The sequence below is a fragment of the Crocodylus siamensis genome, chromosome 1 (genome assembly GCF_052110815.1).
Source record: "Crocodylus siamensis isolate JL-2025a chromosome 1, ASM5211081v1, whole genome shotgun sequence".
Classification (NCBI taxonomy): Eukaryota; Metazoa; Chordata; order Crocodylia; family Crocodylidae; genus Crocodylus; species Crocodylus siamensis.
This window is the reverse complement of record NC_143395.1, coordinates 138,941,064-138,955,324: the sequence shown is the minus strand read 5'-3', so window position 1 is coordinate 138,955,324 and position 14,261 is coordinate 138,941,064. Positions and strand designations below refer to the sequence as shown.

Sequence of the window (14,261 nt, the reverse complement as noted above, 5' to 3'; positions counted from 1 at the left end):
CCTTAAATGAAATTGAGGTTTTGAATTTCTTATAGGTCTTGTTCTCTTCCTCTTTACTATAAATGGAATGCATGTATACTACATCTGCTGTACAGCAAGTTGTGAGAGTGGACTCATACAGCTGGTTACCTTTGTCTTGTAATTCCCATTTTATAGGGACTTTGAAGTTGCTGCTTTTGAGTGTGTTGAAAGCTTTTACTCGGTAATGTGTTGAATTATGAAGAGAGAATTGTTTGCACTTTTTCCTGTGATTTTTATCATTTTCAGTACAAACCAGTAGAGGAAAAAAAGCAATAAGAACATTCCACATCCTCCCCCCACCTTTCTTTGTGCTGTGTATTGAATGAATTAGCCTCTTGAGGTTTTATAAACATTCTCTTAAGTTGTAAAAGATTGGTTTTTGTATCTCTACCTGTTATACAAAGTAAGTTGCACACAATTTTACTTCAGAGAAAGATGCTTGCTCTATATACACTGGAACAGTACTTTCCCAAAAAAAGATGAGAAGAAACCCCACTTAGATCTCAGTTCACAACAGAGATGTTGCTTCTATGAAATACTAGTCTTTTTTTAAACCCTCACATGCAAGTAGCAAGAGGCAAGTGGTATTCTGATCAGCAAGACAGTTGTGGTGGTAGATCCCCTCAATATAATGCTCTGTAAATGTTCAGACTTTACCTGTGGTATGTGTTCAGTGTCTCACGTAGTGGGCTCTGAACTGGTTTGAGATGTTTGAGTATTACTGGTTTGAGTATTACTGTATGTTACAAATTAAGTGTATTGTAAGTATCCAAACAAGGTAAAATTTAAGATGCAAATCTGCAGGTGAATAGAAAGCTATTTTCTGTATAACCATTTGTCCCATATTTAAAGCTGTGTTGTGTATGCTCAGTAAATGAAATTCAACACGGGAGGGTGGTTAAGTGCTCAGCTGGACACATTTGGCCTGATTTTGCTACCCTTTGCACACATTGAATAATCCACTTGAGAAAAGTCAGTGCTACTCTGTGGTAGTAAGCATTGCAGAATCCACCCTGTAGTATCTAACAGCAGCACAAGCTACCAAACCCATATGACACCTGCATTGCTTTGTCTTTTACAGCTGTGGTGTTGTCGGTCTTGCTCTCCTTTTTATACTCATTGCACCCTTTGATTACCAAATACAGTCATAGAATAATAGAAAATGAGGGCTGGAAGGGAACTCAGGAGCTCATCTTGTCCAACCCCCTGCTCAAAGCAGGACGATGTCCAACTAGATCATCCCAAAGGGGTGGGTAGGCAATGGGGATTGAACCCATGGCCTCAGTATTATTAGCAATCAGGTTTACTGTAGCTGAAACAGTTTCCTCTGACCCTCAGTAGCTTTGTTGCCTTACCTTCTTGGGGAGTCAGTACTCTTGAGGTACTGACTGACACACCAGGGAGGAGGCAAGGTCCATTGACCAGAGATAGAAAGGTCTTTATGTACTTTAAGTCTAATGCTATAACACGTATATGGCAAAGTGTTCCCTTGTTTAAACTTTTAGGCTGAGTCTGACACAAACATTGTGCATTTTGATGCCTGGTTCCTATCAGTTTTAGTGGGAAATCAGTTTTGAAATTTCTTAAATATTTTAAATCTCAGCCGTAAGTGTATACCACATTGTCCCACATTTGCTTGCATTGCTAGGCCTAGAGGTTAGATGACAGAGGAGCCTAAATTGCATTAGTTTTCTCCCATTTAACCTATAGAATCTCTTCCGTGTGAACTCATTGCTGGTGGGATTCTGCATATTTTGAGAGGAGAGTAGCCAAGGGAGCAGCTATTTACGTAGCAAACCTGTCAGACTTCATGCTGTCACTGTTCAGTATCAACAGGCTGTTGTATTCTTCTTATCCATTATGAAACTTAAAAAAAATTGTTTAACATCCCCAAGAGCTCCATAATCCTGTTATTTTTTTTTTACTATTGCAGGGGAAGCCAAACTATTTTATTCTTCCCCTCTTGCTTCCAGTTGCCTGGAAGTAATGGCCCTGCTTCCTTGTCTGCATTGCCTAGCCATAGGGCATCAGCCCCTGTTTTGTGGCAGTGACCAGCTGTAGCTGGTGTTAATCAGACACTGCTATTCCAGAAATGGATCTAGATCTAACAAGACTGGAGCTGCAGGTGCTGGATACTGCTTCTAAAGCTAATGACCTGAATACCATCACCGTGCTTCATTAGGCTGAAGCAAGAAAGTAGGGGGCAACTAAGCAAAAAAAAAAAAAAGAGGAGTGGGAGGAGTATAACTTTATTGTTCCATTTGCCTTTTGAGGTCAGAAAAGTAATCTCCAATAGAACATAATATCTCCAATGTTCAACTTAACACTTTATATCTCAGTGTTGATCATTTTAAACCAGGGGTGGGCAATTATTTTGGGCAAAGGGCCGCTTTTTTTGGCGCCCCGCAGGCCAGATTTTGCCCACCCCTGTTTTAAACTGAACTATATGACTGATAAAATTGATATAATTTACAAATATATCACTCTTAGATTTTTTTTTATAGTGGGCATTTTTATTTTTAAGGAAATATGTATTGAACAAATTACATCCATACCATTGTACAGCTCCTTTCATTCAAACTGCAAAAATAATCCTAGACTGTCATTTTTGCTTTTATATTTGGTATTACTTTCTGGTTCTAGTGAATGAACAGAGTATTATATTTACATTTACAAAAAGCATTGTATATGATAGAGTGCAACACTTGAGAACAGGAATTCTGGGTTCCCAGTTTTGCAGCCTATAAAGTAGATATCCTTAGGTGGGCCATTTAGTTTGCCACTACCTCAGTGCTTCATTTCCAAGGTAAAGATGAGGTCTTCCTCAAAAGAGATGCTTGCTTTAAATGAGTGTAAGAGCTTTCAGAGAAAAGCATCATTAACGTCTGGCAAACCTATTGTTAATAATTTAAAAGAATATTCAAATCTAGAAAACTGTTTTCACTGAGTCAAAAGTTACTTCTGTCTGTATTATATTTTTGAGCACTGTCAGGACAGCAGCGTATCTTTAGCTGATGTGCCCTGACAGGAGTAGTAAGAAGAGAACCATAGAAGGTTTCAGTAGTAAGGCAGTCATATTGGACCATATTAATTCCTGGTGTGATTCTCAGCACTAACGGAATTACATGAGGAATGAAATTATTATGTTCAGATTAGTGAGGAGCATTGTCCTTAATTCATCCTGGTTTGCCGTGGCATTTTGGCAAGCTGACATTTACAAAAATTGCTCAACTTGTGAAGTCTTTCTGATGGGTTTGTGTATGCACATGTGTTCAGGCAGCAGAGAAGTGATTTAGCTATATATATGAACATTTGTATTTGGGAAAATTGTGTTGATAGTGCTGACTTCATTTTTGACTTGACAGAAAAATTAAAAGTAAATGACTCATCACTTAGCTGGACCTAGTCATGTTTTTGTGGTTTTTTTACCTTTTTAGTGGGTCTCACCATTCAGGAAGCCCTTCAGCACATTGCTCTAAAAAGAGTGGCTCTCTAGATACTTCCAAAGTCTACATTGTGTCGCAGAATAGTAGCCATCAGATTTCTGGGTCCATGTCCAAACCGTACCACAGACAAGGAGCAGTGAGCAAATATGTCATTGGTTGGAAAAAGTCAGAAGGTAGCCCTACACCTGAAGAATCTGAAGTTGCTGAATGCCATGAGTAAGACTCTTGTTTCTTCTTATTTTGGGCAAAAGAATAAAGGACAGAAATCCAGAGTGGGTGGATAAAATTTGAGCTGGGTCATTTAAGCCCAGTTTTCTCTCCTGCCCAGGGCAGAGGGTCAGACTAGAAGATCCGCAAGGTCCCTTCTGACCCTACAGCTATGAATCTATGAAAATCCTAATTACTTGGAAAATGATAGTGAAGGCTGTTTCCTGTTTTCATTTTTGTTTGAAATGTTTGACCTTCCCCACACTCCTCCCCTTTCCCTCAGGTACCAAATCTTTCTGCACAGCTTAAAAAAAAAAAGTTTGGTTATTGAAGGTCATTTAGCCTCAACTTTGCCTTTCTTTCCTCCTTTTTTTACTCCCATCCACTTTTCCTCAGTGCCACAAAATAGAGGGAAAGATGTAACGTTGTGAGTTTTGCCAGAAGTTATACTTCTGTCAAACAAAATGAAAACAAAAAAACCTCATGTGTCCTTCCAAGAAGAGAATTAGTTAGGCATTGATTTATACAGGTCTAGAGAATCTGTAAGTACTTTCCAGGTAAGCATATTGAAAGATGCATAACTTGCACTTTGACATTTTTGTTGCCCTAAAGAACATATTGCATCTATTAATATGCTGGAAAGGAGATATGTGGCCAAGAATTTAAGGATGTTTAAGGCTACATAATAGAGAAAGAAACACTTCCTGTTGGATAGATTTAGTTGCTTTTTAGAATTCTTCCCTAAGCTCCTGCTTTTCTTTGGGTCGGTGGGGCTTCCTGGTTAGCAATTTGATCTGCAGTGTGGGACATCCAGGTTCAAGGCCTTGGTCTGTCAATTTCAGAGCAGATAATCCCAGGCAGTCAGGACTTGAACTTGGGTTTCCCACCTTCAAACAAACAAACAAACCCCGGCATGTTTCAGTGCAACAAATATTTGACAAAAAATTCTGTGCCTTTATGAGGGACAGCTGTGTTTTCCTGCCTGGCACAGGGATTGCTCTTCCTCTTAAAGGCAAAAACCTGGGTTCCAGATGTGGTGTAGTTCCTCAGCTGTTGTGGCAGGTTCATTCATCCCATAAGCCCCTGCATTATCAACTCCTGAGATTTATTTTTCCCACTGCTTAGGAATGAAAATATAATAAAACAAAATTGCCTAATTAAGCATTGCCTCTGGACCAAAAAGACAGCAACTTTGAAGACAGTCTACGATGATGAGTTCCGTCTAAACAGAGTAAACCAAAGATGGTAACGCTGTACATATCAAACCAGTCTCATGCAATAAGGCATTCCTCATGGCTTTCTTTTTAGGAAAGCTTTTTCTGCTTTGCAGGGTGGGGGGTGGTAGTTAGCCAAAGCTAATTATTTTGAAATGAAATCATATTTCCAGTTAATGATGGAGATGAAGATCAGGTCACTTGCTGAAGGTTGTGCTGCTATAGGACATAATTCATTGAGAATTATAAATTTCGATAGCAAAGCCTGTTTCCTCTCAGCTGAGGATACAATCACTGATTATTCTGCACTTGGCAGCAAGTAATTGGCTTCAGATGCATGCACTGTGTTTCTGGGAATCTCTGCTTCCTCAGATTGCATTTTCAGAGTAAACCTTTTAAGATCATCTTCCTCCTTTCTTGCTGGAAGGATACTGAAAGACAGTAATTCAGTTTGACAGTCTTTTGTTGAATGTAAATACATTTTTGTATGGTGATAATTAAAGAAGACAGCTGTTTTATTTATCCAAACAGCTTTGTGAAATTGCTTATAATAAAACACACTTGGCACATGGCAGAATTGATTACAAATAAACTTCAGGCATTACCAATGATGACCGTGATAATTTTGTCAGATTGTGATGCCGGGTACAGCTTCACACCATAGGATATTGATTTTCCTATTTGCTTGGGAAGTACAAGTTAAAATATTTTGATCTGTGATGAATTATTGAAAGTGTTGGTCCAAGTATAAACAAAACAACAGGAAAGAGTAGTGTGCAGAAAAAGAGAGCAAGAGAGAAATGCAGGCTTTTTGAGAAACATGCTATATCTTTGTTGGGAATTCTGGTATTTTTGAATAATTTAAGAATCACATCTTGAAATTATAACTGCTTCATAAATTTAAAATGATTTGGAGAGATGGTAACAGTGCACTCGGCAAAGAAATAGTCATATAACAGTGTTCAGTTTCTATTGATGAGTCTTTCAAATCCTGGCCCAATATTGCATTATCATTCTAATGTACCCATTGTTTCAGCAGAGTGTATGCAGATGTTGATGCTGTGGTTGCCTCAAGTCAACTTCAGACTTCTGTGAGGAGTACAGTTCCTGAAAGCCAGCAAGTCTTGTCCAAAGAAGATTTTCTGAAGTTGATGCTGCCAGACATCTCTGTGGAAGAGGGTAGAAGAAAGGTTAGCTACTCTTTCTGGTTCTGCACCTATCGGAGGCAATTACCTAAAAGTCATGTACTTGTATTTCTGAAATGAATTTAGATTAGAAAAAATCATTCTGTGTAAACCAAACATATTGAATTAGGAATTATGAATGTTTATAGTAATTCCCATAATTCATATCCTCTAGAACTGAAATGATATCTAAGTTTGGTGAATTTGTATTAAATTCAGTGTTTATTTAAACAAGCATGTGCACACATTTTAAAGTTGAGCTAGCTAATTGCAAGTTCAGAGAATGATGGGAACATGTTCAAAACCAGGTGCCTCAAGTAGGCCCCCAACCCCAAATAAAAGTGGCATCCAAATAAAAGTAGTCTGTTCCCACCCACTCCCCTTTCTTCCTCCCCCCCACCCCTCCCAGTGATGGGGAGTAATTTCCATTTGAAGCCTGGATCACAGTTCCATACAGAGATCATTTGTAAGTTTGTAAGTAGTTAGTAAAAAAGGCCTCTGTTTATGCTTCTAATGGAGAAAATACTGAACTGATTTTTCTCATGCAGAGACAGAGTTACGTACATTAAAAATTCCATTAAAGTACTGGTACCAAACTTGTATTGTCAGCAATCCCTCAAGTCAAGGGTGATCACTCTTGCGAGTCAAGTAAAGGGTTGTAAATGAGTCCATTGATGACTAAGAAGGCTGATCATAGAGCTGCAAGCTCTCTGGAAGACACCGCAGGTGGTGGTCTTACCTGTTTCTTCAATTTCTGCCTCCAGGGTGAAATGGTTTTTCTCGAAGTAAGATGTACATTCTCATACAAGTTATTGCCATGTAGCCCTGTCCCAGGCTAGTTTTTCCCAATTTGTAATGACAACACCACACTTTCTAATGTTCACTTTGAGGGTGTCTTTGAAGTGTTTTCTCTGGCCCCTGTATGTCCTTTGTCCTTGGCTGAGTTGGGAGTATAGCAATTGTCCTTTCCACCACAGCTGATACTGAATAATCAGTGAATGCTTACATACTGGTGGTGGTAGTGTCAATAAGGACACTGGCATTTATGTGATAATTCTCCCATTTTATGGCCTGGTGTCTTGTGGAGGTAGCACTGGTGAAGGCATTCCAGGTTTTTCAGGTCATCTCTGTAGGTCACCCAAACTTCACAACTGTAGACAATAGTTGGGAATACCACATCCTTAAATAATAGGAGCCTTATTCATGTTCTGATGTGATCATTGAACACACAATGATTCAGTCTTCTGAACGTAGAGCACATTGGATCCTGTACTGTATCTCCTCATCTCTGTTGGTCACCTTTGCAAGATGGCTGTCAAGGTATGAAAAGTGTTCAGCATTGTCTAGCTCCAATCCATCAATGAGGATCTTTGTCCTGGGAATTGATTGGCCTGGAGCGGGCTGGTGAGGCACCTTGTTTTTTTCCAATGTTAAGGGTCAGTCCCAGGCAATGGTATGCTTTAGAGACGCAGTTAAAAGCCATTTGTAGCTCCTACTCCTTATGTGCAATGACAGCATGGTCATTGGCTTACTGAAGTTCCACAATCAAAGCTGAAGTAACTTTGGAGATTGAAAAGCTTCCCGTCTATCCTGTACTCAGTGCCCATGTCATGTGGTAGACAGTCACAGATGAGTGTCTTAATGACTGCAAGAAAGATGAAAAACAAAATTGATGCAATCACATTACCCTGCTTGACATCAGTTCAAATAGCAAAGGCCTTCGTAAGCAGAGCTACTGCATAGGATGGAGGCAGTCATCTGGTCATGAAGGAGTCTTAGGGTAGTGATGGATTTCCCTGGGCAGCCAGACTTCCACAAGATCTTCTGTAGAGCCTCATGGTTAACAGTCAAATTAGTAAAGGCTATATACTATTCCTGGTATGGTATTGTTCTTGATATTTTTCCTGGATCTGCTGGGCTGCAAAAATCATGTCTATGGTGTCTCTTGATGGTCTGAAGCTGCATTGAAACTTAGGAGAGAATTTCTCAACAAGATGGAGCAGTCAGTTCAGCAGAATTCATATGAGGAACTTCCCATCAATGGAGAGGAGGATGATACTTCGATAGTTTCTACAGATAGACATATATCCCCTTTTTTTTTGTTTAAATGGTAACAATATTGGTATTCCTTGGGTCAGTGGGAATTTCCTTAGTGTTCCAGATTTTGATAAACAGTGTATGGAACTTGTTCGTCATAGTTTCCCCACAAACTTCGAAGACTTCAGCTGGAATGCCATCAGAGCCAGATGCTTTGTTGTTTTTCATCTCTTATTGCCTGTTGGACTTCTTCAGAGGTTGGTGAACTGGCAAGTACTTCCTTTACTGGGTGCTGCAGGATGGATTCAGTGGTTTTGTTAGTCACCATTGACTCAGTTCAGGAGCTTTTGGTAATGCTCCTTCCAGTGGTTTTTGATTAACTTATCTTTGAGGAGAGTACTGCCGTCTTCAGTTCTAAGTGGAGTGAGTCTGCAAGAGTTTTGCCTAGCCTTGCAAGACCTTGGTCACACTGAAGAAGCTCTGTATGTCATGGTTATCAACAAATTGTTGGATTTCTTTTGTCATCTCTTCCCACCATTTGTTTTTGATTTTTCTCAAATCTTCCTCTGGCCTTCAGCTTTAAGCTGTCTAAAAGTTCCCCGTTTCTGACTGGACGTTAGGATGGTTTTGCCAGTCACTGAAAGCATTTCTCTTCTGATTGAGAAGGGCATTGATCTCAGCATTGTTTTCATCAAACCAGTTCTGATGGCATTGGATGATAAAGGCAGTTGATTTTGTGGAAGCCTCGTGGATGGTCTCCTTTAGCGCTTGCTAATCTTCCTAAACACAAGTGTTATTATTTTCAGTCCTAAATCTGGTGAGTTTCTTGCTGAGATGTGTCTGGAGGGCGATCTCATTCAGTATAGGGGTCTGAAGGCATGTGATGCTGTACTGTCTTTTTGTTGCTTTGTCTCACTAAGTGAAGATCGATTCAGCAGTAATTGGCTCCTCTCATAACACATACGATATGAAAGTCTTTTAAATCATGCCCTCGTATGGTGATGTAGTTGAGGATATGCCAGTGTTTTGAGCAAGGGTTTTGCCATTTTGTTTTGTACCTGTCGCTTTGTCTAAAGAAAGTGTGAATAACGACGAAGTCACGCTCTGCACATTTGCTGAGTAAGAGGACGTTGTTGGAATTGACCTTGCCCACTCCTTTCTTCCCAATGGTGTTCCTCCGCGTGTTAAACTCCTGGCCAACTCTTGCATTGAAATCTCCAAGGAGGATGATATTCTCTTTCGGGATGATAGTTAGAATTTCATCAATGTCAGCATAAAACAGCTCCTTCTGTTCTTCCTTGGCATTGAATGTTGGGGCATATGCACTAATGATAGTAGCAAAGGAACTGCTTGTCAGTTGGAGGCAAAGTCATGAAGCACTCGTTAATGCCAACAGGGAATTTGGTCATTCGGCTGCCAATCTGGGTCCTACTGGCAAAAACAAGTGCTGTGTATTTACCTGTTGTTTGCAGGTTTCCCTTTCCAGAAGAACATATAGCCAGCCCCCTCATCCCTCAGATGGCCTTCGTCTGCAAGTCTGGTCTCTCTGAGAGCAGTGATATCGATATTGTATTGTGAGATGTCTAAGGCATTCAGGTCTGTTATTGCTTTGCGTCATCTAGTAGGGTTCATACATTCCAAAATACAAAGGACATTTTTGTGTTTTGACCACAATTTGAATGATCCCTCTGGAAGCGGCTATCCAGTTGGGTGAGATCAGGTAGGAAAGCCTGTTTGGGCCACCTTTTCTAGCCCCTCCCTATGTGGGGTAAGCAGACAAAATCCTAAAATTAATTACTCTGTCACAGTCACAGCTGCTAAATCACCTTCCTGTCCCATTCCAAGGGGCAAGCGACCCAAGATGCGACCACCGCCTGCGTGTGGATCTGTGATTAGGGACTCCTGGCTTGCACTTTCTGTCTGCATCACCATTCAATCATCACTGCCGAACTTTGTAGAGGTTATAGGTATTGGTGATTGGTTGTTGTGGTAGATGTTGGATCCAGTGGGAAAAGCCTGCATGAGATTTGTTCTACATGAGGAGGTTGTTGCGGATCAGCAACCACGCGGATCTTGGCAGAGGAGAAACCTCTACCCAGTAGCAAAGAGATTCAAGATGACTGGAGTTAATCTTCAGCTGCAGCTTTCATCCACCTTTAGAGCTGTTGAGAAGTATGCTTTCTTCATCTGCCTGTGCTACCATTGAAGTCTTTGTGTTATATTGTGTTGTGTCTTCATCTACATCTCCTTTGAGTTTACCACCATGGATGAACCTACCAGGAGTACAAGACTCCTGCTGTTGTTGCTATTAGAATCATTAGTACATGCAAGCCTCTCCAGCCAGCAGGGTGGAGGAGCAAACTTATACAGTACTGCTCAAACAAGTACAAGTCATATTGTGTTCTTTACCCAATATAAAATAACACCCAAGGCAGTTTAATTACTTGAAAAATTATCTTAATTAGATATTAACTTAAGGTTATTTTAATCCACCAAATATATGCTAAAGAATACGTTCATCATGTATATTAAAAAGTACCATATGGGAATCCGGTAAGTGCTGAATTTAATTTAGAAGTATGATTGTTTATTTTGACACATGTATTAAATTAAATATGTATGGTGTGCATTTGAAAGCTTAGGAATTTATGGCGTAGAATTGTTTATTAGATTTGCTCTTGCTACAATGAAGCATTGTTACTATACACAATAATCAGATCTTTATTGTGATTGTAAGAGGAGCCTATTTCCAATCATATGCATAGAGAATCCGTAAATCACTATATTATTTTGCTATATACATCCTGATTCAGGAAACATTTAAGCATATGCTTAAATCCTTCCTTAGGACAGCACTTAAACGTATTCACAGCTAAGCACATGTTCAGTGCTGTTCTCAAGATGGATGCTTTCCTGAATTGGGGCCTTAATGTATATTAAACTAGTTTGTATAAAGCATATTTCCCTTTGTGTGATTGAATGTTTCCATCTATTCCTTTTACAAGTATCCATCTGTTGTAGGACTTGTTAGAAACATAACAATGTGGATATTTTTAACTCTTGTCCTGCACTTGTGGTTTTGAAAAGCCACAGCTTCCATACATACTTGACATTCATCCAGCAGTGGAAGTGTGCAGACTGCAGCTATTTCTAAGGAAGGTAGATCAGGATGTTGAACTGCTTTGTGTAAGGAATAGCCCAACAAAATAATTTATACAAATAACTTGCTTTTAGACTTGAACAGTAACTATTTTTGGAGCTGAGAGAAATGAGTCACGAAGCAAACTGGGCCAGTTTGATCCAGCTTGGATAACTGCATCTAATTTTACTTTACAGAGTTTTAACCAATGTTGTAAAATAGATAAACTGTTATCACTGAACTCTATCTCTTCCTTTAAGCCTACCATATTTCTTGGTATCTAGAGAGGTGTATTGTACTAAATCCGTTTTATTGTTATACAAATTAGATTGCACCTCACATAGAGGTGATCAGTTCAGAATGTTTTGGTATTAAAACATAGTAATTTCAAATTAAAATCAAGCAGTGCCATGTATGGTCTTGAATAAATGTTGCCAGAGACTGCAGCCTTATATATATTTCTGGAAGCCATTATTGTCATAGGGTTGTAGAGGTTTCATTTAACATTTTAGAATTAATAAAATTTTACAGTATCTAATTAATTCATGGTGAATTATTCCAAAATGTCAAGAGGAAATATAGAAGTCCAGTCCAATAACTTCACTGATTCTCTAGTAGAAGTGATGTGAGGGAACTAATATCTGATCTTCCATTACCAATTGAAAAATTCAAAAATGATATTTTGTTTGCCTAGAGAAATACTAGTAAGAGCTATCATGATGGCATCTGAAATGGGAAAAAACATTTAATATTTTCATTCCTTTACTTATTTACCTCTCTCAAATATTTCATTATTTAGTTTTCATTTTATGGGAATCTGTCTCCAAGGAGAACACTTTATCGCACCCTTTCTGATGAGAGCATCTGTAGTAATCGGAGAGGATCATCTTATGCTAGCTCACGGAGTTCAATGCTAGATCAAGCCTTGCCAAATGATATTTTGTTCAGCACCACCCCACCATATCACAGCACACTGCCTCCCAGAATGAGTCTGACTCCTGGAATGGGAAACCTAAGAAGTAAGTAGTGGATCGTGCTATGCAAATTTTGGGTGGCTGTTTCTGAATTCAAATTAATTTCTTAAATGTTCCATTAAATGTCACTTTTAATGGCAAGTTGTAAAGTGCCAAAAGGATTGTGCGCTAAAGAATCCAGTAAATATCAAATTTAGCCAAAAATACATTTTTATACTGTTAATTGTAATTCTTTAATTAAATTTGATCAGTTTTGAAGGGGTGTTTCTATATATTTTACCAGATAGATTTTTCAGAAAGAACATAAGACTTGAGACAGTTTTCTTCACATTTCTTATTTACTCCTTTGACTGGCCTCATTAAAGAAACACTGACTTGTTTTGTTTCATAAGATATTCTTTTATTTCCCTTTTTTTATTAAAACTACTAAATCATATATATACTGAATGACTGTAATCAATTTCATTTTTAAATTTGTGATGAAGCTGACCCACTTACCTTGTGGTAATATCTTAAAACTTACAGTGCAATCATGACCCTTACCTGTCTTTCAAGATTTGAATCTAGTAACATTTCTTTACATAACAGTAAATGATTTACTAAGTGGTTATCGTTTCTAGTAGCAAGAAATGGTGATCTGGAATGATAAATTAAATTAAGTTTTGTTTCTATATTGAATGAGATCTTATTGTTTAGTTCTATTCCATCAATAAAGATGGAAGATCATGGGAAAGTAGGGCATCTGGAAGGGACCTCATGAGATCCTTTAGTCCACCCCCATGCTTAAGGCAGGATCATCCCTGACTAGACCACCCTAGCCTAAGTGTTTGTCTAACCTGATTTTGAAAACTCCCAAAGATGGTGATTCCATAATTTTACTATGTCGCATGTTTCAGTGCTCGACCACAGAAAGTTCCTTCTAAATTTCCAACCTAAATTTCCCTTGCTGGAGCTTGAGCCCATTTCTCCATAGTCCTGTTCCCTTCAGCCACAGAGGAAAGGCCATCTTTATACTCTGTGTAATCACCTTTCATTGTTTGAAGACTGTTATCACATCTCCTCTGTCTTCCCTTCTCCAGACTAGATCACTCTAGTTTTTTCAGCCTTTCCTCATAAGTCATATCCCTGAGGCCTTGAATCATTTTTGTTGCTCTATGCTGGACTTTTTCCAAACTATCCAGATACTTCTTGAAGTTTGAGGTCCAAAACTGGACACTGTACTGGCAACAGTACTCCAGATATCTCACCAGTGCCTGAGAGAGGAAGAATCACTTCCCTTGATTTGTAAGTGAGACTCCTGTTAATACAACCCGGCATACGATTGGCATTTTTTTTTCAACAAGAGCATACTGCTAGCTCATATTCAGCTTAGGTCTACTGTAACTCCCAGGGCTTTTTTTGCAGTACTTCAACCTAACTAGTCATTTCCCCAGTCCATATTTGTGTATGCAATTATTCCATCCCAAGTGCAGGGCTTTGCATTTATCCTTGTTGAATCTCACATGATTGATTGCGGACCATTTCTGCAGTCTATCCAGGCCATTCTGGATCCTATCCCTGTCCTCTGAAGTGTGTGCAACTCTACCCAACTTGTTGTTCACAGGTTTGCTAAGCATGCACTCAATCCCATCATCCAAGTCATTAATGAAGAGACTAATGAATACCAGACCCTTGGGGAACCCCACTTGATACCTAGAGTAGATATTGACCCATTGATGACTAGTCATTGAGCATAATAATCCAACTAGTTATGTATCCACCTCACAGTACTTTTGTATTTCAAAATAATAAAATTATTTCAAAATAATAAAGTAAATATTCACCTTGAAAACAAATGTGATTGCACAATATGGCCAGAGTTTTTAGACTTGGAACCTACAGGAAGGTTCCTAAATCTTTCCTTAGATAAATATGATGTCATTGGGATAACGGAGACCTGGTGGGACTCCACCCATGACTGGACCACGGGTATAGAGGGCTATACCCTATACAGGAGGGATCGTGTTGACAAAAGGGGCGGGGGTGTAGCTCTCTATGTG

The 14,261-nt window shown here is 39.1% G+C and overlaps 1 protein-coding gene across 9 annotated transcripts in view; it reads left to right on the top strand.

Moving 5' to 3' along the window:
- SIPA1L2 (signal induced proliferation associated 1 like 2) overlaps positions 1 to 14,261 on the top strand; it is a 258,723-nt gene that overhangs the window by 211,789 nt on the left and 32,673 nt on the right. For 7 of the 9 annotated variants that reach the window (XM_090044154.1, XM_090044144.1, XM_090044136.1 and 4 more), the window contains 3 exons: positions 3,459 to 3,683; positions 5,925 to 6,078; positions 12,048 to 12,267. In XM_090044154.1, coding sequence (XP_089900280.1) covers positions 3,459 to 3,683; positions 5,925 to 6,078; positions 12,048 to 12,267 — 599 coding nt within the window. The remainder of the gene's footprint in view (positions 1 to 3,458; positions 3,684 to 5,924; positions 6,079 to 12,047; positions 12,268 to 14,261) is intronic. The other 2 variants (XM_090044128.1, XM_090044110.1) reach the window with 1 other exon arrangement.